This window comes from Salvelinus fontinalis, chromosome 11 (assembly GCF_029448725.1).
Source record: "Salvelinus fontinalis isolate EN_2023a chromosome 11, ASM2944872v1, whole genome shotgun sequence".
Classification (NCBI taxonomy): domain Eukaryota; kingdom Metazoa; phylum Chordata; class Actinopteri; order Salmoniformes; family Salmonidae; genus Salvelinus; species Salvelinus fontinalis.
Window position 1 is genome coordinate 15206408 of NC_074675.1, and position 25320 is coordinate 15231727.

The following is a 25320-nucleotide window of genomic DNA, read 5'->3' on the forward strand; positions in this document are numbered from 1 at the left end:
TGCTTCCTGGCTGATGTTTTGGTCACTTTTGAATGCTGGCGGTGTGCTCTCACTCTAGTGGTAACATGAGACGGAGTCTACAACCCACACAAGTGGCTCAGGTAGTGCAGTTCATCCAGGATGGCACATCAATGCGAACTGTGGCAAAAAAGGTTTGCTGTGTCTGTCAGCGTAGTGTCCAGAGCATGCAGGCGCTACCAGGAGACAGGCCACTACATCAGGAGACGTGGGAGGAGGCCGTAGGAGGGGCAACAACCCAGCAGCAGGACCGGTACCTCCGCCTTAGTGCAAGGAGGTGCACTGCCAGCGCCCTGCAAAATGACCTCCAGCAGGCCACAAATGTGCATGTGTCTGCTCAAACGGTCAGAAACAGACTCCATGAGGGTGGTATGAGGGCCCGACGTCCACAGGTGGGGGTTGTGCTTACAGCCCAACACCGTGCAGGACGTTTGGCATTTGCCAGAGAACACCAAGATTGGCAAATTCGCCACTGGCGCCCCTGTGCTCTTCACAGATGAAAGCAGGTTCACACTGAGCACATGTGACAGACGTGACAGAGTCTGGAGACGCCGTGGAGAACGTTCTGCTGCCTGCAACATCCTCCAGCATGACCGGATTGGCGATGGGTCAGTCATGGTGTGGGGTGGCATTTCTTTGTGGGGCCGCACAGCCCTCCATGTGCTCGCCAGAGGTAGCCTGACTGCCATTAGGTACCGAGATGAGATCCTCAGACCCCTTGTGAGACCATATGCTGACACATGCACATTTGTGGCCTGCTGGAGGTCATTTTGCAGGGCGCTGGGCAGTGCACCCTCCTTGCACAAAGGCGGAAGGTAGCGGTCCTGATGCTGGGTTGTTGCCCTCCTACGGCCTCCTCCACGTCTCCTGATGTACTGGCCTGTCTCCTGGTAGCGCCTGCATGCTCTGGACACTACGCTGACAGACACAGCAAACCTTTTTGCCACAGTTCGCATTGATGTGCCATCCTGGATGAACTGCACTACCTGAGCCACTTGTGTGGGTTGTAGACTCCGTCTCATGCTACCACTAGAGTGAGAGCACCGCCAGCATTCAAAAGTGACCAAAACATCAGCCAGGAAGCATAGGAACTGAGAAGTGATGTGTGGTCACCACCTGCAGAATCACTTCTGTTTTGGGGGGTGTCTTGCTAATTGCCTATAATTTCCACCTTTTGTCTATTCCATTTGCACAACAGCATGTGAAATTTATTGTCAATCAGTGTTGCTTTCTAAGTGGACAGTTTGATTTCACAGAAGTGTGATTGACTTTGAGTTACATTCTGTTGTTTAAGTGTTCCCTTTATTTTTTTGAGCAGTGTACATATAGGCAGCTAGCGATACAGCAAGAACATTTTCTAAATTGCAACTCTCTCTCTTCTCTCGCTTCTCTCCTCTCTCTTCTCTCCTCTCTCCTCTCTCTTCTCTCCTCTCTCCTCTCTCCTCTCTCTTCTCTCCTCTCTCCTCTCTCTTCTCTCCTCTCTCCTCTCTCCTTCCTCTCTCTTCTCTCCTCTCTCCTCTCTCCTCTCTCTCCTCTCTTCTCTCTCCTCTCTCCTCTCTCTTCTCTCTCTTCTCTCTTCTCTCCTCTCTCCTCTCTTCTCTCTCCTCCTCTCTCCTCTCTCCTCTCTCTCCTCTCTCCTCACTTTTCTCCTTCTCTCCATTCAGATTGATAAGATAATGAGCTCCATTGGGGCTGGCATCAGCACTGGCACGAGCTCAGAAGGGATCAAGGAGAATAATGCAGGTAAACAGATAGTCAGAAACTGCACTGAACTGAAATCCCCAGCTTCCATCCTTTCTCCTCTATCTCATTCTCTCCCTTCTCATTCTCTCCCTCTTTCCTCCTCAGTTCTGTCTCATCCCCACTTGTCCTCTTCTCTCTCCTCTCTCCTCCTCCTTCTCTCTTTCTCTCTCTCTCTCTCTCTCTCTCTCTCTCTCTCTCTCTCTCTCTCTCTCTCTTTCTCTCTCTTTCTCTTTCTCTCTCTCTCTTTCTCTCTTTCTCTTTCTCTCTCTCTATCTCTCTCTCTCTCTCTCTCTCTCTCTCTCTCTCTCTCTCTCTCTCTCTCTCTCTCTCTCTCTCCTCTCTCTCTCTCTCACTCTCTCTCTCTCTCTCTCTCTCTCTCTCTCTCTCTCTCTCTCTCTCTCTCTCTCTCTCTCTCTCTCTCTCTCTCTCTCTCTCTCTCCTCTGATCTCTATCCTCCCACCTCTCCTCTCCTGTGCATGTGAAGCATTCCCTTACCATGGTAACCACTTTGAGAAATGCTGTTTGCGCTATGTGCTAAACCTGCTGTCTCCCACCAACGCACATGCACCCGCACCCACATTGTGTGTGTGTTGGGGCAGCTCAGCTCTCAGACAAAGAGGCTCATCTGATGCAAGGCACTGAGATAGAGAGAGAGGGGGAGAAAGAGAAGGAGGGGAGAGAGATATCGACGGAGAGAGAGAAGGGAAAGGAAGCAATAGAGGGAGAACCAAGAAAAGAGCGAGAGAGAAGGAAGGGAGAGCAGAGAGATCGAGAGAGAGTGAGTGAGAAACTGGAGTAGGGAGGGAGGATAGAAAGAGGAGGGAGAATGGGAGAGGAAGGCAGAGTGGAGAGAGAGAGCGGGGGAGAGCGAGAGAGAGAGAAGGCTGCAGAAAGCATCCAGTTGAGTGTGGGAGTACTTGATAAAGAGAATTCTACCAAGCAGGCAGCTCCCCCTATCTCCTTCTTTCTCTCTCTCTCTCTCTCTCTCTCTCTCGCTCCTGCTCACACACACACACGCACACACTCGTACACATACACAAGCGAGGCGAACAGGCAGGCAGGAGCAACAGCTGAGAGCGTGAAAGGAAAGCAGCAGCAAGACACACACATCTATCGGATCTATCTTACCACCAGCCTCTGCACCCTCTCTCTCATGGATCTTACCCCCAGGACGGCACCTCTTCTCTGGATCTAACCCTAGCCCTCTCCCCTCTTTTCCAAATCCCTGGATCTACCTCCAACCACCCTAAACTTATCCCTCTACCCCCCGTGTGCCCCAGCACCCTAGCATGCTTCGCCCCTCCATCCTCACCCCTCAGCCATGCTCATAACCCTCAGCCAAGCCTAACCCCAACCCCAACCCCCATCCTCCAACTCCCCCATCCATCCTACCATCCTCCCCTTCTCTTTCCCCTCTCCTCCACACTCTTCCTCTACTATGGCGAGCTCGTTCGACAGCCACATTGCCCGCAACATGATGTGGCAGTGCCAGCTCTCCCAGCCCGACTGCCGGTGTTACCGGGTGGATGGCTACTCCCTCCTGAAGCGTCTGCCCCTTCACCCCCTCATAGGTCCCCGGTGCCCCATGCAGTCTGTAGGCCAATGGCTGGACAGCATTGGACTGGTCCAATACGAGAACCACCTACTGGCCAATGGCTTCGACAACGTGCAGTTTATGGTGAGTGGAGAGGGGGAGGAGAGAGGGGAGAGGAGAGGGGGAGTGGGGGAGAAAGGAAGTTGTCTAGATTTTTTACTTGTGTTTTTGTTGGGTTTGTGTCGTTTTCTTGGTTTTCTGGTGGGTGTTGTGTCTTCTATAATTTATCTATCTCAACCTCTCTTTATCTCTCCTTCTCTTCTACCCTCTCTTTATCTCTCCTTCTCTTATATCCTCTCTTTATCTCTCCTTCTCTTCTACCCTCTCTTTATCTCTCCTTCTCTTATATCCTCTCTTTATCTATCCTTCTCTTCTACCCTCTCTTTATCTCCCCTTCTCTTCTACCCTCTTTCTTTATCACCCCTTCTCTTCTACCCTCTCTCTTTATCTCCCCTTCTCTTATATCCTCTCTCTTTATCTCTCCTTTTCTTCTACCCTCTCTTTATCTCTCCTTCTCTTCTACCCTCTCTTTATCTCTCCTTCTCTTCTACCCTCTCTTTATCTCTCCTTCTCTTCTACCCTCTCTGTTTATCTCTCCTTCTCTTCTACCCTCTCTGTTTATCGCTCCTTCTTTTCTACCCTCTCTGTTTATCTCTCCTTCTCTTCTACCCTCTCTGTTTATCTCTCCTTCTCTTCTACCCTCTCTGTTTATCTCTCCTTCTCTTCTACCCTCTCTGTTTATCTCTCCTTCTCTTCTACCCTCTCTTTATCTCTCCTTCTCTTCTACTCTCTCTCTTTATCTCTCCTTCTCTTCTACTCTCTCTCTTTATCTCTCCTTCTCTTCTACCTTATCTTTATCTCTCCTTCTCTTCTACCCTCTCTCTTTCTCTCCTTCTCTTCTACCCTCTCTTTATCTCTCCTTCTCTTCGACCCTCTCTCTTTCTCTCCTTCTCTTCTACCCTCTCTTTATCTCTCCTTCTCTTCGACCCTCTCTCTTTCTCTTCTTCTCTTCTACCCTCTCTTTATCTCTCCTTCTCTTCGACCCTCTCTCTTTATCTCTCCTTCTCTTCTATCCTCTCTCTTTATCTCTCCTTCTCTTCTATCCTCTCTCTTTATCTCCCCTTCTCTTCTATCCTCTTTCTTTTTCTCTCCTTCTCTTCTATCCTCTCTCTTTATCTCTCCTTCTCTTCTATCCTCTCTCTTTATCTCTCCTTCTCTTCTACCCTCTCTTTATCTCTCCTTCTCTTCTACCCTCTCTTTATCTCTCCTTCTCTTATATCCTCTCTTTATCTCTCCTTCTCTTCTACCCTCTCTTTATCTCTCCTTCTCTTATATCCTCTCTTTATCTATCCTTCTCTTCTACCCTCTCTTTATCTCCCCTTCTCTTCTACCCTCTCTCTTTATCACCCCTTCTCTTCTACCCTCTCTCTTTATCTCCCCTTCTCTTATATCCTCTCTCTTTCTCTCCTTTTCTTCTACCCTCTCTTTATCTCTCCTTCTCTTCTACCCTCTCTTTATCTCTCCTTCTCTTCTACCCTTTCTTTATCTCTCCTTCTCTTCTACCCTCTCTGTTTATCTCTCCTTCTCTTCTACCCTCTCTGTTTATCTCTCCTTCTCTTCTACCCTCTCTGTTTATCTCTCCTTCTCTTCTACCCTCTCTGTTTATCTCTCCTTCTCTTCTACCCTCTCTGTTTATCTCTCCTTCTCTTCTACCCTCTCTGTTTATCTCTCCTTCTCTTCTACCCTCTCTGTTTATCTCTCCTTCTCTTCTACCCTCTCTTTATCTCTCCTTCTCTTCTACTCTCTCTCTTTATCTCTCCTTCTCTTCTACTCTCTCTCTTTATCTCTCCTTCTCTTCTACCTTATCTTTATCTCTCCTTCTCTTCTACCCTCTCTCTTTCTCTCCTTCTCTTCTACCCTCTCTTTATCTCTCCTTCTCTTCTACCCTCTCTTTATCTCTCCTTCTCTTATATCCTCTCTTTATCTATCCTTCTCTTCTACCCTCTCTTTATCTCCCCTTCTCTTCTACCCTCTTTCTTTATCACCCCTTCTCTTCTACCCTCTCTCTTTATCTCCCCTTCTCTTATATCCTCTCTCTTTATCTCTCCTTTTCTTCTACCCTCTCTTTATCTCTCCTTCTCTTCTACCCTCTCTTTATCTCTCATTCTCTTCTACCCTCTCTGTTTATCTCTCCTTCTCTTCTACCCTCTCTGTTTATCTCTCCTTCTCTTCTACCCTCTCTGTTTATCTCTCCTTCTCTTCTACCCTCTCTGTTTATCTCTCCTTCTCTTCTACTCTCTCTCTTTATCTCTCCTTCTCTTCTACTCTCTCTCTTTATCTCTCCTTCTCTTCTACCCTCTCTTTATCTCTCCTTCTCTTCTACCCTCTCTTTATCTCTCCTTCTCTTATATCCTCTCTTTATCTATCCTTCTCTTCTACCCTCTCTTTATCTCCCCTTCTCTTCTACCCTCTCTCTTTATCACCCCTTCTCTTCTACCCTCTCTCTTTATCTCCCCTTCTCTTATATTCTCTCTCTTTCTCTCCTTTTCTTCTACCCTCTCTTTATCTCTCCTTCTCTTCTACCCTCTCTTTATCCCTCCTTCTCTTCTACCCTCTCTTTATCTCTCCTTCTCTTCTACCCTCTCTGTTTATCTCTCCTTCTCTTCTACCCTCTCTGTTTATCTCTCCTTCTCTTCTACCCTCTCTGTTTATCTCTCCTTCTCTTCTACCCTCTCTGTTTATCTCTCCTTCTCTTCTACCCTCTCTGTTTATCTCTCCTTCTCTTCTACCCTCTCTGTTTATCTCTCCTTCTCTTCTACCCTCTCTTTATCTCTCCTTCTCTTCTACTCTCTCTCTTTATCTCTCCTTCTCTTCTACTCTCTCTCTTTATCTCTCCTTCTCTTCTACCTTATCTTTATCTCTCCTTCTCTTCTACCCTCTCTCTTTCTCTCCTTCTCTTCTACCCTCTCTTTATCTCTCCTTCTCTTCGACCCTCTCTCTTTCTCTCCTTCTCTTCTACCCTCTCTTTATCTCTCCTTCTCTTCGACCCTCTCTCTTTATCTCTCCTTCTCTTCTATCCTCTCTCTTTATCTCTCCTTCTCTTCTATCCTCTCTCTTTATCTCCCCTTCTCTTCTATCCTCTTTCTTTTTCTCTCCTTCTCTTCTATCCTCTCTCTTTATCTCTCCTTCTCTTCTATCCTCTCTCTTTATCTCTCCTTCTCTTCTATCCTCTCTCTTTATCTCTCCTTCTCTTCTACCCTCTCTTTATCTCTCCTTCTCTTCTACCCTCTCTTTATCTCTCCTTCTCTTATATCCTCTCTTTATCTCTCCTTCTCTTCTACCCTCTCTTTATCTCTCCTTCTCTTATATCCTCTCTTTATCTATCCTTCTCTTCTACCCTCTCTTTATCTCCCCTTCTCTTCTACCCTCTCTCTTTATCACCCCTTCTCTTCTACCCTCTCTCTTTATCTCCCCTTCTCTTATATCCTCTCTCTTTATCTCTCCTTTTCTTCTACCCTCTCTTTATCTCTCCTTCTCTTCTACCCTCTCTTTATCTCTCCTTCTCTTCTACCCTCTCTTTATCTCTCCTTCTCTTCTACCCTCTCTGTTTATCTCTCCTTCTCTTCTACCCTCTCTGTTTATCTCTCCTTCTCTTCTACCCTCTCTGTTTATCTCTCCTTCTCTTCTACCCTCTCTGTTTATCTCTCCTTCTCTTCTACCCTCTCTGTTTATCTCTCCTTCTCTTCTACCCTCTCTTTATCTCTCCTTCTCTTCTACTCTCTCTCTTTATCTCTCCTTCTCTTCTACTCTCTCTCTTTATCTCTCCTTCTCTTCTACCTTATCTTTATCTCTCCTTCTCTTCTACCCTCTCTCTTTCTCTCCTTCTCTTCTACCCTCTCTTTATCTCTCCTTCTCTTCGACCCTCTCTCTTTATCTCTCCTTCTCTTCTATCCTCTCTCTTTATCTCTCCTTCTCTTCTATCCTCTCTCTTTATCTCCCCTTCTCTTCTATCCTCTTTCTTTTTCTCTCCTTCTCTTCTATCCTCTCTCTTTATCTCTCCTTCTCTTCTATCCTCTCTCTTTATCTCTCCTTCTCTTCTACCCTCTCTGTTTATCTCTCCTTCTCTTCTACCCTCTCTGTTTATCTCTCCTTCTCTTCTACCCTCTCTGTTTATCTCTCCTTCTCTTCTACCCTCTCTTTATCTCTCCTTCTCTTCTACTCTCTCTCTTTATCTCTCCTTCTCTTCTACTCTCTCTCTTTATCTCTCCTTCTCTTCTACCTTATCTTTATCTCTCCTTCTCTTCTACCCTCTCTCTTTCTCTCCTTCTCTTCTACCCTCTCTTTATCTCTCCTTCTCTTCGACCCTCTCTCTTTCTCTCCTTCTCTTCTACCCTCTCTTTATCTCTCCTTCTCTTCGACCCTCTCTCTTTATCTCTCCTTCTCTTCTATCCTCTCTCTTTATCTCTCCTTCTCTTCTATCCTCTCTCTTTATCTCCCCTTCTCTTCTATCCTCTTTCTTTTTCTCTCCTTCTCTTCTATCCTCTCTCTTTATCTCTCCTTCTCTTCTATCCTCTCTCTTTATCTCTCCTTCTCTTCTATCCTCTCTCTTTATCTCTCCTTCTCTTCTACCCTCTCTTTATCTCTCCTTCTCTTCTACCCTCTCTTTATCTCTCCTTCTCTTATATCCTCTCTTTATCTCTCCTTCTCTTCTACCCTCTCTTTATCTCTCCTTCTCTTATATCCTCTCTTTATCTATCCTTCTCTTCTACCCTCTCTTTATCTCCCCTTCTCTTCTACCCTCTCTCTTTATCACCCCTTCTCTTCTACCCTCTCTCTTTATCTCCCCTTCTCTTATATCCTCTCTCTTTATCTCTCCTTTTCTTCTACCCTCTCTTTATCTCTCCTTCTCTTCTACCCTCTCTTTATCTCTCCTTCTCTTCTACCCTCTCTTTATCTCTCCTTCTCTTCTACCCTCTCTGTTTATCTCTCCTTCTCTTCTACCCTCTCTGTTTATCTCTCCTTCTCTTCTACCCTCTCTGTTTATCTCTCCTTCTCTTCTACCCTCTCTGTTTATCTCTCCTTCTCTTCTACCCTCTCTGTTTATCTCTCCTTCTCTTCTACCCTCTCTTTATCTCTCCTTCTCTTCTACTCTCTCTCTTTATCTCTCCTTCTCTTCTACTCTCTCTCTTTATCTCTCCTTCTCTTCTACCTTATCTTTATCTCTCCTTCTCTTCTACCCTCTCTCTTTCTCTCCTTCTCTTCTACCCTCTCTTTATCTCTCCTTCTCTTCGACCCTCTCTCTTTATCTCTCCTTCTCTTCTATCCTCTCTCTTTATCTCTCCTTCTCTTCTATCCTCTCTCTTTATCTCCCCTTCTCTTCTATCCTCTTTCTTTTTCTCTCCTTCTCTTCTATCCTCTCTCTTTATCTCTCCTTCTCTTCTATCCTCTCTCTTTATCTCTCCTTCTCTTCTATCCTCTCTCTTTATCTCTCCTTCTCTTCTACCCTCTCTTTATCTCTCCTTCTCTTCTACCCTCTCTTTATCTCTCCTTCTCTTCTACCCTCTCTTTATCTCTCCTTCTCTTCTACCCTCTCTTTATCTCTCCTTCTCGTCTACCCTCTCTCTTTATCTCTCCTTCTCTTCTACCCTCTCTCTTTATCTCTCCTTCTCTTCTACCCTCTCTTTATCTCTCCTTCTCTTCTATCCTCTCTCTTTATCTCTCCTTCTCTTCTACCCTCTCTTTATCTCTCCTTCTCTTCTACCCTCTCTTTATCTCTCCTTCTCTTCTACCCTCTCTTTATCTCTCCTTCTCGTCTACCCTCTCTTTATCTCTCCTTCTCGTCTACCCTATCTTTATCTCTCCTTCTCGTCTACCCTCTTTCTTTATCTCTCCTTCTCTTCTATCCTCTTTCTTTTTCTCTCCTTCTCTTCTATCCTCTCTTTATCTCTCCCTCTCTTCTATCCTCTCTTTATCTCTCCTTCTCTTCTATCCTCTTTCTTTTTATCTCCTTCTCTTCTATCATCTCTCTTTATCTCTCCTTCTCTTCTACCCTCTCTTTATCTCTCCTTCTCGTCTACCCTCTCTTTATCTCTCCTTCTCGTCTACCCTCTCTCTTTATCTCTCCTTCTCTTCTATCCTCTCTCTCTATCTCTCATTCTCTTCTACCCTCTCTTTATCTCTCCTTCTCTTCTATCCTCTCTCTATCTCTCATTCTCTTCTATCCTCTCTCTTTATCTCTCCTTCTCGTCTACCCTCTCTTTATCTCTCCTTCTCGTCTACCCTCTCTTTATCTCTCCTTCTCGTCTACCCTCTCTTTATCTCTCCTTCTCTTCTACCCTCTCTTTATCTCTCCTTCTCTTCTATCCTCTCTTTATCTCTCCTTCTCTTCTACCCTCTCTCTTTCCTTATTCACATTTTCCTTGTCTATTCTCTCATCTGCTCTTGTTTTCTCCTCTCCTTTCCAACCTCACTCTCTCTCTTCTCCCTTTCACTCTTTATTTCTGTCTCTCTCTCTCTGTTTACTGCTCTCTTTCTCTTCCTCGCCTCCTATCCTTCCTGTTTCTCCATCACTGTACTTATTCCACTCAATACACCCCCAGTCCCACAAGACAGTGGCACAACACACAGATTACTTACAAAACACACACGCAATAAACGTAATCCAACACACACACACAACTCTGTGAACTATCAGTGTCTTCCTCTCTTTCATCTTCCCATCACTCCTTTTTTCTGTTCTTTCATCTCTGGTAGCGTGGAGAGAGAGACTATATGTGTATCATTTAGTATGCATGAACTTCCTCCATGACATTTCACTGTGTGTTTGTGTATTGATCTCTCTGTGACCGGTCACACATGTTTTAGCTTGGCCTGTACTTTGACATGTGCATGATTTAAAACTCATCATACGTGACGGGGAGCTTGTGGTATTGGTTCAAGACGTGTGTGTGCGTGTCAAAACACATTTTATTTGTCGCATGCTTCGTGAACACATGCTTGCGTGTGTGTGTGCCCTGTTTCTGAAGATCATAACACTGTGTGCAGCACCAACAGAGGGAAGGAGTATACAGATCTAGAGAGAGTGAGACCAAGGTAAAGAAAGAAATAAAATATTGAGAGGGGGTGGATGACCGAGGGGGGTTGAGGGAGATACATTCCTATTCCCTCTTTTACAGCTTTATCACATAACCAAACATTTGAATGATGATACAGAAAGACTCAGTGCAACCCTGCGTGTGTGTGTCTGTGTACATCTCTGTTACAGCCCCTGCCTAATCTTTATTTATGTATTATACAAGAGCGGATGTCCAATTGACATTCAAGCTATCAGCCACCATGACTGTATCTCCATGCAGAATGAGTTTCATGACACAATAAGGCTGAAGTCCATTATCTTAATATTCCAGTTGTATTGGCTAGCAGTCTGAGTGCAGTGTAACGACAGATGTATAACATGTTGAGCTGCAATAGGATTTTCAGTTTGCTCAACATTTGGGCATATTCTCAAGTTGAAATCTATGTTTACTCATCCATTCGTGGTGGTCATACAATTCAACTTGAGAATGTATTCTACCTTATTTGCATATTTCCCTGTGTGCCTCTAAATTAATCTCTCTATGACAATACATTACATACAGTATATCATAAGACCTTTCTTTGAGGGCCTAGTTACACCCTAGCTCAGTGGTCTGAAACTTCTGGTTTACAGGCCACAACAAGCCTGCAAGTCACATATTGCTGGCTTGCAAAATGATGTGTACAGTAGTTCCTATTGGAATATCCAACAAATGGAACTTTTAATCACCCGCAACCTGCATTCAGAATCAGGGCCCCAGACTGCAACAGTTTAGTCACATTGGCTGTGCGAGTAAAACATATGTATTAGTCGCATCGGTGCTTGCTGCTCATTCTACATGGTTCTCTTACTCCAAATGTCCTATTTTTTTTTAGGAGGCTAAAATCATTATTTGGTCAAACAGTAATGTTCATTATCCTCAGGATTCCTGTAATGACAGTTTTTGCCCTGCCCCTGTGCCTGTTTCGCTGGGGCCTGCTGCTGTGATGAGACACTAACTCCCCCCCCCCCCCCCCCCCCCCCCCGCGCACCGGGAGTAAAAACATTGTTCTGGTTGTAGGCTATAACATTTCTTAATCCAGTTGCGGGAGAAACACAGATTTGGAAGCAACTAATGTTGTCGCTGTTGAAAATAGAGAGAGGGTTCTCAGCTTTCTGTAGGTATACGTTTTATTTCTCAACTCTCAATATTGTGCTCTATAGAACTATTTTATAACCAATACATTTGATATGGCATTGAGATACAGATAGTGTGAAATACACAGTGGGTACAACTACAATGTATTTTTAGGACATTGCATTTACTGTTAGATTAACACATGGCTACAGCTATGGTGTTTTTTTTGTTTCCTCTTACTCAGGTGGTGAATTAACCCCAAATAAATTAGCCTATGATATTAGCAAACATAAATATTTAGTCAAATAAAATCTTATTGGTCACATGAGCTGAATAGAACAGGTGTAGACTTTACAGTGAAATGCTTACTTACAAGCCCGTTGCCAACAATGCGGAGTTAAAAAGTAAGAAAAAAGTAAATATTAACAATACATTTATCTATTGAACAAAATACAAATCTGGAGCCCACATTAAAATATAACAACAATAGCCAAATTGTCAACCCAAAATTCATGAAAATAACTGAATATGGTTGCACATCAAAATATCTTGAATCATGCATTCCTGCCTGAATACGTTAGATGAAACCACTTATTTATTGAATACCATCTGTCGTCTATTACACCTCTTAAAAAAACATTGTGAATGACTTTGTAAGTGGTTAATAATTGTTTCTGTTGTGTGACACTACAATTTTTTCGGTTGCAACCAAAATATGATCTGATGCTTCCAAATGAAAAAGTTAGTAGTACCAGCGCCACCAGGGGAAAATGTTAGTGTGGATCCCTGAGAATGACTGCCGGGGTAGGGAAGATTCATTCATGAGACTCAGTGTTGCCAACTCATTTTCAGGGGAAGTTGCTAGAGGCAGGTAGATTTGTTGCTAAAAGTTGCTAAATGACGTCATGATGTCATTGCGTGATGACGTCATTACGCAAAACTGCATCATTATGTAGGATACACAATAACGTTAATCAAATTGACTGGCCATCTCGGCGAAAAAATATGATTTGACATTTGTTAGTTTAGATTTTTTTGTATATTATCATATTTTTTTATTTGTAAAAGTAATATAAACACAACACATTTTATATGATCACATAATTTTTTTTTTTAAACACAACACATTGAATTATTGAACAACTACACATTATTGAACAATTACATTTGATTTATTTTCTTTTTAACTAGTAAACCTCCACATTCTGAACAATTATAGTTTTAGGCAGTGTATTGGTAATTAGTTAACATGCTCAACAATTATAGGTACAGGCTAATAACAAGTTTTTTTTAAAGTCCTCTTCACTGTCCAACTGCATTGTCACGGAGCTGGAACCAGCAGAAGAGGATGGAGTGGCCTTAAAGCTGTATGCTGCTGTGGTGCCAACCTGCTGCAGAACTTCACTTGGTAGTTTATGCTGGTAACAGGTATCACCAGCCATCTTCAGTCCATACCGCACCAGGAGTATGGAGTTGAGAGTGTGCAGTGACGTTCTATTTCTAAACTTTGACTTGACCAGACTCATTTGGCTGAACAGCCGTTCAACCTTCGCATTTGAGTGTGGCAAGGAGAGGACAGCGAGTGCAGCTTTGCACAGTTCTTCAAATGGATTTGACCCGGAAGAGTCCGTGTAGTTATTGACTTCACTCCAAAACTCGACTGTATTTCCAGTTGAGTCCCACCTAAACAGATGGATGTTTCTCCATTGGGAAACAATTGAATCAATTGTTTGTGGCTGGTACCCCAGTAGCTCAGCTACTATAATAATTTCAGTGGTGCCTTTATTGTGCTTTAGTGTTTCTTAACACTGAACAAGGCCATGTGTCGCAAGGCTTCAAGGTTGTCTGGGAGCCTTGCTTGCAGCTCCTTGCTTAAAGCAACAATGTAGTTGATGCACTGTCTCCGAATGACCTTTTGTCCTCTGGCGCAAGACTGAGTTGGTACACCGTGCTCTCTAAAAGGTTCCCAAGGTATGGTGATGGACTGAGATGTCCATCAATGGCATTCTTCAGGAAATACATTTTTGCCATAGGGTTGACTACTCTGCTGCAAATTGATGTTAAGAGGTGTACCATATTGTCCAAAAGCTTGACAGGATCTGTTTGCTTTCCCTCAAATGACTTCACTGCAACTTGTACGTTGTGATCTGCAGGGGTTTCTGGCCACAATTAATGGTGGCATACACTGCTTTGTACGCCTCGCGCCGTTTTAGGGAAATCGAAAACCAGTTGTAGGTTTCCCTGATTAAGTACTCAACACTCCTAGGGATGGTTTCTTTGGATGCTGCACTGACAGCCAATTGTATAGAATAGCTCACACAGCGGATGAGTACCCAATTGGGCAATGCACATTCTTCCTTTAAAATCTTGTGCACCCCGTTGTGCACCCCAGTCATCACGGACGCATTATCAGTGCCAATACCCTGAAGATTCTCTTTTTTAAGGTTACACTTCTCAAGAAACTCAACTACCGCCTTTACTATTAATCTGGCATCGCCCCCTCCAATTCAACCAGCCCGAGAAATGTGGACACAACGGTTCTTTTTTAGCACAGAAATACCGAATCACCACACCCAGGTATTTTGAGCCACTGACATCAGTGGACTCATCCAAAAGGAGACTGAACTTCTCATCCCCCACATCTGATGTTACCCTTTTGAGAAAAAAAGGAGCCAGTACTCCCCTAATCATTTCTGTGCACTTGGTGTGGTGCATTTGGAAGTTTGTTGCTGCCACAGAATCTGAAAAGGCAGCTTTGCAAGCCATACCTAAATGGTTGCATGCTAGCAGCGAACAATGCTCCGCAATGGCCATTGCCATAGTAGCTTCTGCGCTTTTGCAGTTATCCACTTTCTTAACCAACTGTGGTAATGTCGACTGCGTTGTGGGGTTGTCGGTTTTGATTTATTTATATGCTTTGCTGTAGTACAATGTTTTTTGATGTCATACATTTTTGCAAGCATATCTGATTTGCAGTACGTCAATCATCCCCAATTACTGCCTTCAGCCACCCTTTAAATTCAGGTACAGACTCCCACTAGTTTCTGTACTTCTGGCTGTACATTTTTGATTGAGACATGTTGATTGATGTTGTAAGTTCTGTTCAAGATCAAACATTTGTGACCAACTATATTCACTTCCCTAGTCAGCCAACAATGATTTGCAATTTGCTGAAATTGCTGCTGGCCTGCTGCTGCTTGTGCACGAGCTGAGCGCCTGCTGCTGACGTCACTCACAATGCACTTTTGCAGCCAGGCACGTGTGTTGTGACTGAGTGTGTGACAGAGAAAATCGGTTGTGTGTCATTTAGAGGGAAAATGCATTTTAGCGTTTGAGTCACTTTTCAAAAGTTGCTAAAAGTTCCAAATAAATTTTAAAAAGTAGCTAAATTTGTTGCTAGGTGCTGTTTGAAAAAAAGTTGCTAGGGTACTCTGAAGACTTGCTAAATCTAGCAGCAAAATTGCTAAATTGGCATCACTGATGAGACTACCTAAATCATCTAAACTGGAACGGCTATCTCAGTAACTGTTGCAATAAATTCAACTACTAACAGATTGGATTAGTTTAGAAACATGTGTTATTTCTTTTCGTGTAGTATAAGATTAATCAAACGATCAATGTACCTGCAAAAACACAGGTATTTTAACAAACACTTCTGATAATCAACCTGTAGTGGAGCATGCTGGGAAATATGATAATGATGGGCGTGGTTTTAAGCAAGTTTGTAATTTTTGTCAAATCTTGAGCAATCTAAAATCTAGTGTGGAGCAAACTGTTGCAGCTGGTTGCCTGGTTGCCTTGATATTTCTGGGTTGAATCCACTTCAATGCTTTTTTGAAGTCCACTCAACTCACAGAATAATGCTGGTTAAATGGCTTTTTTACAGTGTGATATATACAGTAGTGTTGGTTTGGGTGGTGTAGGATATGGTAATTTTTTTTATTCAGAGAACGAGAGAGAGAATGACTGTGTGTCTGAATACAGTTCATTTGGAAAGTATTCAGACCCCTTGACTTTATCCACATTTTGTTATGTTACAGCCTTATTCTAAAATATATATCTATATTTTTCTCTCATCAATCTACACCCTATACCCCATAATGATAAAGCAAAAACAGTTTTTTTATAAACATTTTGCAAATGTATTACAAATAAGAAAACTGAAATATCACATTTACATTAGTATTCAGACCCTTTACTCAATACTTTGTTGAAGCACCTTTGACGTCGATTACAGCCTTGAGTCTTCTTGGGTATGACACTACAAGCTTGACACACCTGTATTTGGGGAGTTTCTCCCATTCTCTGAAGATCTTCTCAAGCTCTGTCAGGTTGGATGGGGAGCGTCACTGCACAGTGATCTTGTAATACAAGATCATTGATAACCAAAGTGGATGAATTTGAACTACTTCTTCAATGAGTAAATTAGGACATTGGATGTGTCACTGAAACTAGGGCCCACGAAAATATCCTAGATGAATCTCTTTTCATATAAAACGATCAGCTGTTCAGAAAGACAGGTCCGGAGGGGGGATGAGAGGGGGCGTGGTTATTTATGTGAACCACAGTATGCAGGCAAAGAGAAGAACTGACCTAGTGAAAGAGGAATTTGAGTGTATGCGGCTTCAGCTCCGCCCTAAACGACTCCCCAGCTCAGTCTCAACTCTGGTAGTGGGTGTTCTCTACCATCCACCATGGACATGAGAAAACACTTCAGCAGAACACTGTGGATTATCTCATCAACACCATCGATGTGATCAGGATGTTCTCTCCCCAAATGGGGCTCATCCTGTGTGGAGACTTTAATCACCGGCCTGTCAAGATGCTGACAAACTCCCATCCAGGCATGAAACAAGTGGTCAAAGACAAGACCAGAGGGGACTCCATCTTAGATCTGATCATTACAAATATGAAGAATCACTACAACACCCCTACTGTACTTACTCCTCTCATATCCAGTGATCACAAATGTCTGCTGTTCTCCCCAAACACAACATCAGGAGGGAGAAGCAAGGTGCAGCGGAAAAAAGGACATCTGGTAACCCAGAACAGAAAGGAGGCCTTAGCACAATGTATGGCCAGTACTGACTGGTCTGCCAAATATGGGGTGGAGAGCATAGATGTAAAGGTGGAGACGTTCAACTCCTGCATTCAAACAGCACTTGATGTATACATGCCAATAAGAAACACTGGACAAGCGCTGGATGACTGAAGGAATAAAGGCTTACTTAAAGCTCATGGCATTCTGCCAGACCTTTTAGTCAAACAGCTCTTATTCTCTCCCCCTCACAGTAGAAGCCTGAAACAAGGTTATAAAGACTGTTGACATCTAGTGGAAGCCTTAGGAAGTGCAATATGACCCCATAGACACTGTATATTCGAAAGGCAATGACTTAAAAAACTACAAACCTCGGATTTCCCACTTTCTGGTTCGATTTTTCTCAGGTTTCTGCCTGCCATATGAGTTCTGTTATACTCACAGACATCATTCAAACAGTTTTACAAACTTCAGAGTGTTTTCTAACCAAATCCACTAATAATATGCATATATTAACTTCTGGGCCTGAGTAGCAGGCAGTTTACTCTGGGCACGCTTTTCATCCGAACGTGAAAATGCTGCCCCCTATCCCAAACAGGTTTACCACCTCCTACTGGTAGGGGACTGTTCCTGCTGCCTGGAAGACTGCCAATGTGTGTCCCATACCTAAAGTGTCCAACCCATGTACAGTAAGTGACTGGAGGCCAATCTCTCTAACTTCATGCCTTGGGAAAATCCAGGAGATCTTCATAAACAAAACTCCTGGTTGACAGCTACAGACTCCAGAAACCCTCGCCATTGTTGGTTGTTACTTGCTGATATGTCCAAAGCCTTTGATCGAGTAGATCACGCAAAGCTCCTGCAACATCTGTCTGACATTGAACTGTGTCCAAGGTTACTAGCCTGGCTCCACAGCTACACCACAGGAAGAAGACAGCAGGGGGTGATGGTTACTAGCCTGGCTCCACAGCTACACCCCAGGTAGAAGGCAGATGGGTGATGGTTACTAGCCTGGCTCCACAGCTACATTACAGGAAGAAGACAGGGGGTGACGGTTACTAGCCTGGCTCCACAGCTACACCACAGGAAGAAGACAGAGGGTGATGGTTACTAGCCTGGCTCCACAGCTACACCACAGGAAGAAGACAGAGGGTGATGGTTACTAGCCTGGCTCCACAGCTACACCACAGGAAGAAGACAGAGGGTGACGGTTACTAGCCTTGCTCCACAGCTACACCACAGGTAGAAGGCAGGGGGTGATGTTTACTAGCCTGGCTCCACAGCTACACCACAGGTAGAAGGCAGGGGGTGATGGTTACTAGCCTGGCTCCACCACAGGAAGAAGACAGGGGGTGATGGTTACCTGCCTGGCTCCACAGCTACACCACAGGAAGAAGACAGAGGGTGATGGTTACTAGCCTGGCTCCACAGCTACACCACAGGTAGAAGGCAGGGGGTGATGGTTACTAGCCTGGCTCCACCACAGGAAGAAGACAGGGGGTGATGGTTACCAGCCTGGCTCCACAGCTACACCACAGGTAGACGGCAGAGGGTGATGGTTACTAGCCTGGCTCCACAGCTACACCACAGGAAGAAGACAGCAGGGGGTGATGGTTACTAGCCTGGCTCCACAGCTACACCCCAGGTAGAAGGCAGATGGGTGATGGTTACTAGCCTGGCTCCACAGCTACATTACAGGAAGAAGACAGGGGGTGACGGTTAGTAGCCTGGCTCCACAGCTACACCACAGGAAGAAGACAGAGGGTGATGGTTACTAGCCTGGCTCCACAGCTACACCACAGGAAGAAGACAGAGGGTGATGGTTACTAGCCTGGCTCCACAGCTACACCACAGGAAGAAGACAGGGGGTGACGGTTACTAGCCTTGCTCCACAGCTACACCACAGGTAGAAGGCAGGGGGTGATGTTTACTAGCCTGGCTCCACAGCTACACCACAGGTAGAAGACAGGGGGTGACGGTTACTAGCCTTGCTCCACAGCTACACCACAGGAAGAAGACAGGGGGTGACGGTTACTAGCCTTGCTCCACAGCTCCACCACAGGAAGAAGACAGGGGGTGATGGTTACCTGCCTGGCTCCACAGCTACACCACAGGAAGAAGACAGAGGGTGATGGTTACTAGCCTGGCTCCACAGCTACACCACAGGTAGAAGGCAGGGGGTGATGGTTACTAGCCTGGCTCCACCACAGGAAGAAGACAGGGGGTGATGGTTACCAGCCTGGCTCCACAGCTACACCACAGGTAGAAGGCAGAGGGTGATGGTTACTAGCCTGGCTCCACACCTACACCACAGGTAGAAGACAGAGGGTGATGGTTACCAGCCTGGCTCCACAGCTACACCACAGGAAGAAGACAGAGGGTGATGGTTACTAGCCTGGCTCCACAGCTACACCACAGGTAGAAGGCAGAGGGTGATGGTTACTAGCCTGGCTCCACAGCTACACCACAGGAAGAAGACAGAGGGTGATGGTTACTAGCCTGGCTCCACAGCTACACCACAGGAAGAAGACAGAGGGTGATGGTTACTAGCCTGGCTCCACACCTACACCACAGGAAGAAGACAGAGGGTGATGGTTACTAGCCTGGCTCCACCACAGGAAGAAGACAGGGGGTGATGGTTACTAGCCTGGCTCCACAGCTACACCACAGGAAGAAGACAGAGGGTGATGGTTACTAGCCTGGCTCCACAGCTACACCACAGGAAGAAGACAGAGGGTGATGGTTACTAGCCTGGCTCCACAGCTACACCACAGGAAGAAGACAGAGGGTGATGGTTACTAGCCTGGCTCCACAGCTACACCACAGGAAGAAGACAGGGGGTGATGGTTACTAGCCTGGCTCCACAGCTACACCACAGGAAGAAGACAGAGGGTGATGGTTACTAGCCTGGCTCCACCACAGGAAGAAGACAGGGGGTGATGGTTACTAGCCTGGCTCCACAGCTACACCACAGGTAGAAGGCAGGGTGTGATGGTTACTAGCCTGGCTCCACAGCTACACCACAGGAAGAAGACAGAGGGTGATGGTTACTAGCCTGGCTCCACAGCTACACCACAGGTAGAAGACAGAGGGTGATGGTTACTAGCCTGGCTCCACCAGAGGAAGAAGACAGAGGGTGATGGTTACTAGCCTGGCTCCACTTCTACACCACAGGTAGAAGACAGAGGGTGATGGTTACTAGCCTGGCTCCACCAGAGGAAGAAGACAGAGGGTGATGGTTACTAGCCTGGCTCCACAGCTACACCACAGGAAGAAGAGAGAGGGTGAAGGTTACAAGCCTGGCTCCACAGCTACACCACAGGAAGAAGACAGGGGGTGATGGTTACTAGCCTGGCTCCACCAGAGGAAGAAGACAGAGGGTGATGGTTACCAGCCTGGCTCCACAGCTACACCACAGGAAGAAGAGAGAGGGTGAAGGTTACAAGCCTGGCTCAGCAGCTACACCACAGGAAGAAGACAGAGGGTGATGGTTACTAGCCTGGCTCCACCACAGGAAGAAGACAGGGGGTGATGGTTACCAGCCTGGCTCCACAGCTACACCACAGGTAGAAGGCAGAGGGTGATGGTTACTAGCCTGGCTCCACACCTACACCACAGGTAGAAGACAGAGGGTGATGGTTACCAGCCTGGCTCCACAGCTACACCACAGGAAGAAGACAGAGGGTGATGGTTACTAGCCTGGCTCCACAGCTACACCACAGGTAGAAGGCAGAGGGTGATGGTTACTAGCCTGGCTCCACAGCTACACCACAGGAAGAAGACAGAGGGTGATGGTTACTAGCCTGGCTCCACAGCTACACCACAGGAAGAAGACAGAGGGTGATGGTTACTAGCCTGGCTCCACACCTACACCACAGGAAGAAGACAGAGGGTGATGGTTACTAGCCTGGCTCCACCACAGGAAGAAGACAGGGGGTGATGGTTACTAGCCTGGCTCCACAGCTACACCACAGGAAGAAGACAGAGGGTGATGGTTACTAGCCTGGCTCCACAGCTACACCACAGGAAGAAGACAGAGGGTGATGGTTACTAGCCTGGCTCCACAGCTACACCACAGGAAGAAGACAGAGGGTGATGGTTACTAGCCTGGCTCCACAGCTACACCACAGGAAGAAGACAGGGGGTGATGGTTACTAGCCTGGCTCCACAGCTACACCACAGGAAGAAGACAGAGGGTGATGGTTACTAGCCTGGCTCCACCACAGGAAGAAGACAGGGGGTGATGGTTACTAGCCTGGCTCCACAGCTACACCACAGGTAGAAGGCAGGGTGTGATGGTTACTAGCCTGGCTCCACAGCTACACCACAGGAAGAAGACAGAGGGTGATGGTTACTAGCCTGGCTCCACAGCTACACCACAGGTAGAAGACAGAGGGTGATGGTTACTAGCCTGGCTCCACCAGAGGAAGAAGACAGAGGGTGATGGTTACTAGCCTGGCTCCACTTCTACACCACAGGTAGAAGACAGAGGGTGATGGTTACTAGCCTGGCTCCACCAGAGGAAGAAGACAGAGGGTGATGGTTACTAGCCTGGCTCCACAGCTACACCACAGGAAGAAGAGAGAGGGTGAAGGTTACAAGCCTGGCTCCACAGCTACACCACAGGAAGAAGACAGGGGGTGATGGTTACTAGCCTGGCTCCACCAGAGGAAGAAGACAGAGGGTGATGGTTACCAGCCTGGCTCCACAGCTACACCACAGGAAGAAGAGAGAGGGTGAAGGTTACAAGCCTGGCTCAGCAGCTACACCACAGGAAGAAGACAGAGGGTGATGGTTACTAGCCTGGCTCCACCACAGGAAGAAGACAGGGGGTGATGGTTACTAGCCTGGCTCCACACCTACACCACAGGTAGAAGGCAGGGGGTGATGGTTACTAGCCTGGCTCCACAGCTACACCACAGGAAGAAGACAGAGGGTGATGGTTACTAGCCTGGCTCCACACCTACACCACAGGTAGAAGACAGAGGGTGATGGTTACTAGCCTGGCTCCACAGCTACATTACAGGAAGAAGACAGAGGGTGACGGTTACTAGCCTGGCTCCACACCTACACCACAGGTAGAAGACAGAGGGTGACGGTTACTAGCCTGGCTCCACACCTACACCACAGGTAGAAGACAGAGGGTGATGGTTACTAGCCTGGCTCCACAGCTACACCACAGGAAGAAGGCAGAGGGTGATGGTTACTAGCCTGGCTCCACAGCTACACCACAGGTAGAAGGCAGGGGGTGATGTTTACTAGCCTGGCTCCACACCTACACCACAGGAAGAAGACAGAGGGTGATGGAAAATGGCACATTTAGCCCTTGGTCTGGTGTGCCACAAGGTGGCGTGAGTTCACCATATCTGTTTCTCCTTCACATGTCCACCCGAGTAGTTGTCTTCAGTGATACTCAGGGCACTGGGTATGCAGACGATGTAGGGCTGTCCCAAGCCAAACCATTAACCAGCATAAAAGAGGCCAGGAAGAAGGCAGAGGGTGATGGTTACTAGCCTGGCTCCACACCTACACCACAGGTAGAAGACAGAGGGTGATGGTTACTAGCCTGGCTCCACAGCTACACCACAGGAAGAAGGCAGAGGGTGATGGTTACTAGCCTGGCTCCACACCTACACCACAGGTAGGAGACAGAGGGTGATGGTTACTAGCCTGGCTCCACAGCTACACCACAGGAAGAAGGCAGAGGGTGATGGTTACTAGCCTGGCTCCACACCTACACCACAGGTAGAAGACAGGGGGTGATGGTTACTAGCCTGGCTCCACAGCTACACCACAGGTAGAAGACAGAGGGTGATGGTTACTAGCCTGGCTCCACAGCTACACCACAGGAAGAAGACAGGGGGTGATGGTTACTAGCCTGGCTCCACAGCTACACCACAGGTAGAAGACAGGGGGTGACGGTTACTAGCCTTGCTCCACAGCTACACCACAGGTAGAAGGCAGGGGGTGATGTTTACTAGCCTGGCTCCACAGCTACACCACAGGTAGAAGACAGGGGGTGACGGTTACTAGCCTGGCTCCACACCTACACCACAGGAAGAAGACAGAGGGTGATGGAAAATGGCACATTTAGCCCTTGGTCTGGTGTGCCACAAGGTGGCGTGAGTTCACCATATCTGTTTCTCCTTCACATGTCCACCCGAGTAGTTGTCTTCAGTGATACTCAGGGCACTGGGTATGCAGACGATGTAGGGCTGTCCCAAGCCAAACCATTAACCAGCATAAAAGAGGCCACTTCCATGGGCTTGGAGGCAAAGCAGCTGGAAGAGTGGGCCACATCCAACAACATGCTCCTGAATGGGAAAAAGTCTGTGGAAATGTAGATATGTTTTTCTAGAGACCACCCACAACCTGCACCACTAATCCAGGATGACAGGAAGTACTAGTGGTAACAAGAACTAAGTATCTTGGTTTTCATTTAGACTCTAACCTCAGTGGTGACACACATGTGGAGCAGTCAGTGAGAAAGGCCTCAAAACACCTGCACAGTCAAGGACATTCAGAGACTTGTCCAAAAGCCACTCCTGTGTTGTCTTGGCTGTGTGCTTAGAGCCGTTGTCCTGTTGGAAGGTGAACCTTCGCCCCAGTCTGAGGTTCTGAGCGCTCTGGAGCAGGTTTTCATCAAGGATTTCTCTGTACTTTGCTCCGTTCATCTTTCCCTCAATCCGGACTAGTCTCCCAGTCCCTGCCACTGAAAACATCCCCACAGCATGATGCTGCCACCACTATGCTTCACCGTAGCAATGGTGCCAGGTTTCCTCCAGACGTGACCCTTGGCAGTCAGGCCAAAGAGTTCAATCTTGTTTTCATCAGACCAGAGAATCTTGTGTCTCATGGTCTGAGTCCTTTAGGTGCCTTTTGGAAAACTCCAAGCAGGCGGTTGTGTGCCTTTTACTGAGGAGTGGTTTCCGTCTGGCCACTCTACCAGAAATGCTTGATTGGTGGAGTGCTGCAGAGATGATTCTCCTTCTGGAATGTTCTCCCATCTCCACAGTGGAACTCTGGATCTTTGTCAGAGTGACCATCATGTTCTTGGTCACCTCCCTGACCAAGGCCCTTCTCCCTCGATTGTTCAGAACTGTGTTCTTAGGGACCTTTAATGCTCAGACACTTTTTGGTATCCTTCCCCAGATCTGTTCCTCGACACAATCCTCTCTCGGAGCTCTACGGACAATTCCTTTGACCTCATGGCTTGGTTTTTGCTCTGACATGCACTGTCAACTGTGGGACCTTATATAGACAGGTGTGTGCCTTTCCAAATCATATCCAATCAATTGAATTTACCACAGGTGGACTCCAATCAAGTTGTAGAAACATCTCAAGGATGATCAATGGAAACAGGATGCACCTGAACTCAATTTTGAGTCTCGTAGCAAAGGGTCTGAATACTTATGTAGATAAGGTATTTCAGTTTTTTATTTGTACTTGATTATCAAACATGTATAAAACATTTTTTGGGGGTGTTGTGTGTAGATTGATGAGGGGAAAACATTATTTAATCAATTTTAGAATAAGGCTGTAATGTAACAAAATGTGGAAAAAGTGAAGGGGTCTGAATAGTTTCCGTGTGTTTGTGTGTAATAAAGGGTTTTGTGGGTGTTGGGTAGCCCTCCTCCCACCATCTCTGGCGCGGCCATGCAGTCAGTAAACTTTATGATGGTGTTGGAGCCATGCAGTCAGTAAACTTTATGATGGTGTTGGAGTCAGGCACGGCCATGCAGTCGTGGGTCAACAGAGAGTACAGGAGGGGACTGAGCACGCACCCCTGAGGAGCCCCGATGTTGAGGGTCAGCATGCACATGTGTTGTTGCCTACTCTCACCACCTGGAGGCAGCCTGTCAGGAAGTCAAGGATCCAGTTGCAGAGGGAGGTTCTCAGTCCCAGGGTACTGAGCTTAGTGATGAGCTTGGAGGGCACTATGGGGCTGAATGCTGAGCTGTAATTAATTAACAACATTCTCACATTGGTGTTCCTCTTATACAGGTGGGCGAGGAAAGTGGGGCGTGCAATAAGATTTTGTCATCTGGTGTCTGTCATGATGTTGTTGATGTGATCCATGAACCGGGCTTTCAAAACATTTCATGCCTACAGATGTGATTGCTAAGGGGCAATAGTCATTTAAACCGGGTGGAGCAGTGGTCTAGGGCACTGCATTGCAGTGCTAGCTGTGCCACCAGAGTCTCTGGGTTCGCGCCCAGGCTCTGTCGCAGCCGGCCGCAACCGGGAGGTCCGTGGGGCGACGCACAATTGGCATAGCGTCGTCCGGGTTAGGGAGGGTTTGGCCGGTAGGGATATCCTTGTCTCAGTATGTAAAATGTAATAAAAAATGTATGCACTCTACTGTAAGTCGCTCTGGATAAGAGCGTCTGCTAAATGACTAAAATGTAAATGTAAAAATGTAAACAGGTTACCTTGGCGTTCTTGGGCACAGGGTCTATGGTGGTCTACTTGAAACGTAGTATTACAGACATGGTCAGGGAAAGGTTGACAAATGTCAGGCCACTCGGCCTTGTGAATGTTAACCTGTTTAAAGATCGAACTCACATGGAGAGCGAGATCACACTGTCCTCTGGAACAGCTGGTGCTCTCATGTATGGTTCATTGTTTCTTGCCTCGAAGCTTAGCATTGAAGGCATTTAGCTCGTCTAGTAGGCTTGCGTCACCGGGCAGCTCGTGGCTTGGTTCCCCTTTGTAATCCGTGATAGTTTGCAAGC

At 46.4% G+C, this 25320-nt stretch overlaps 1 protein-coding gene across 1 annotated transcript in view; it reads left to right on the forward strand.

Moving 5' to 3' along the window:
* LOC129866062 (ankyrin repeat and sterile alpha motif domain-containing protein 1B-like) overlaps positions 1 to 25320 on the forward strand; it is a 355742-nt gene that overhangs the window by 234329 nt on the left and 96093 nt on the right. Inside the window, exon 16 of the mRNA XM_055939185.1 lies at positions 3109 to 3439. Coding sequence (XP_055795160.1) covers positions 3109 to 3439 — 331 coding nt within the window. The remainder of the gene's footprint in view (positions 1 to 3108; positions 3440 to 25320) is intronic.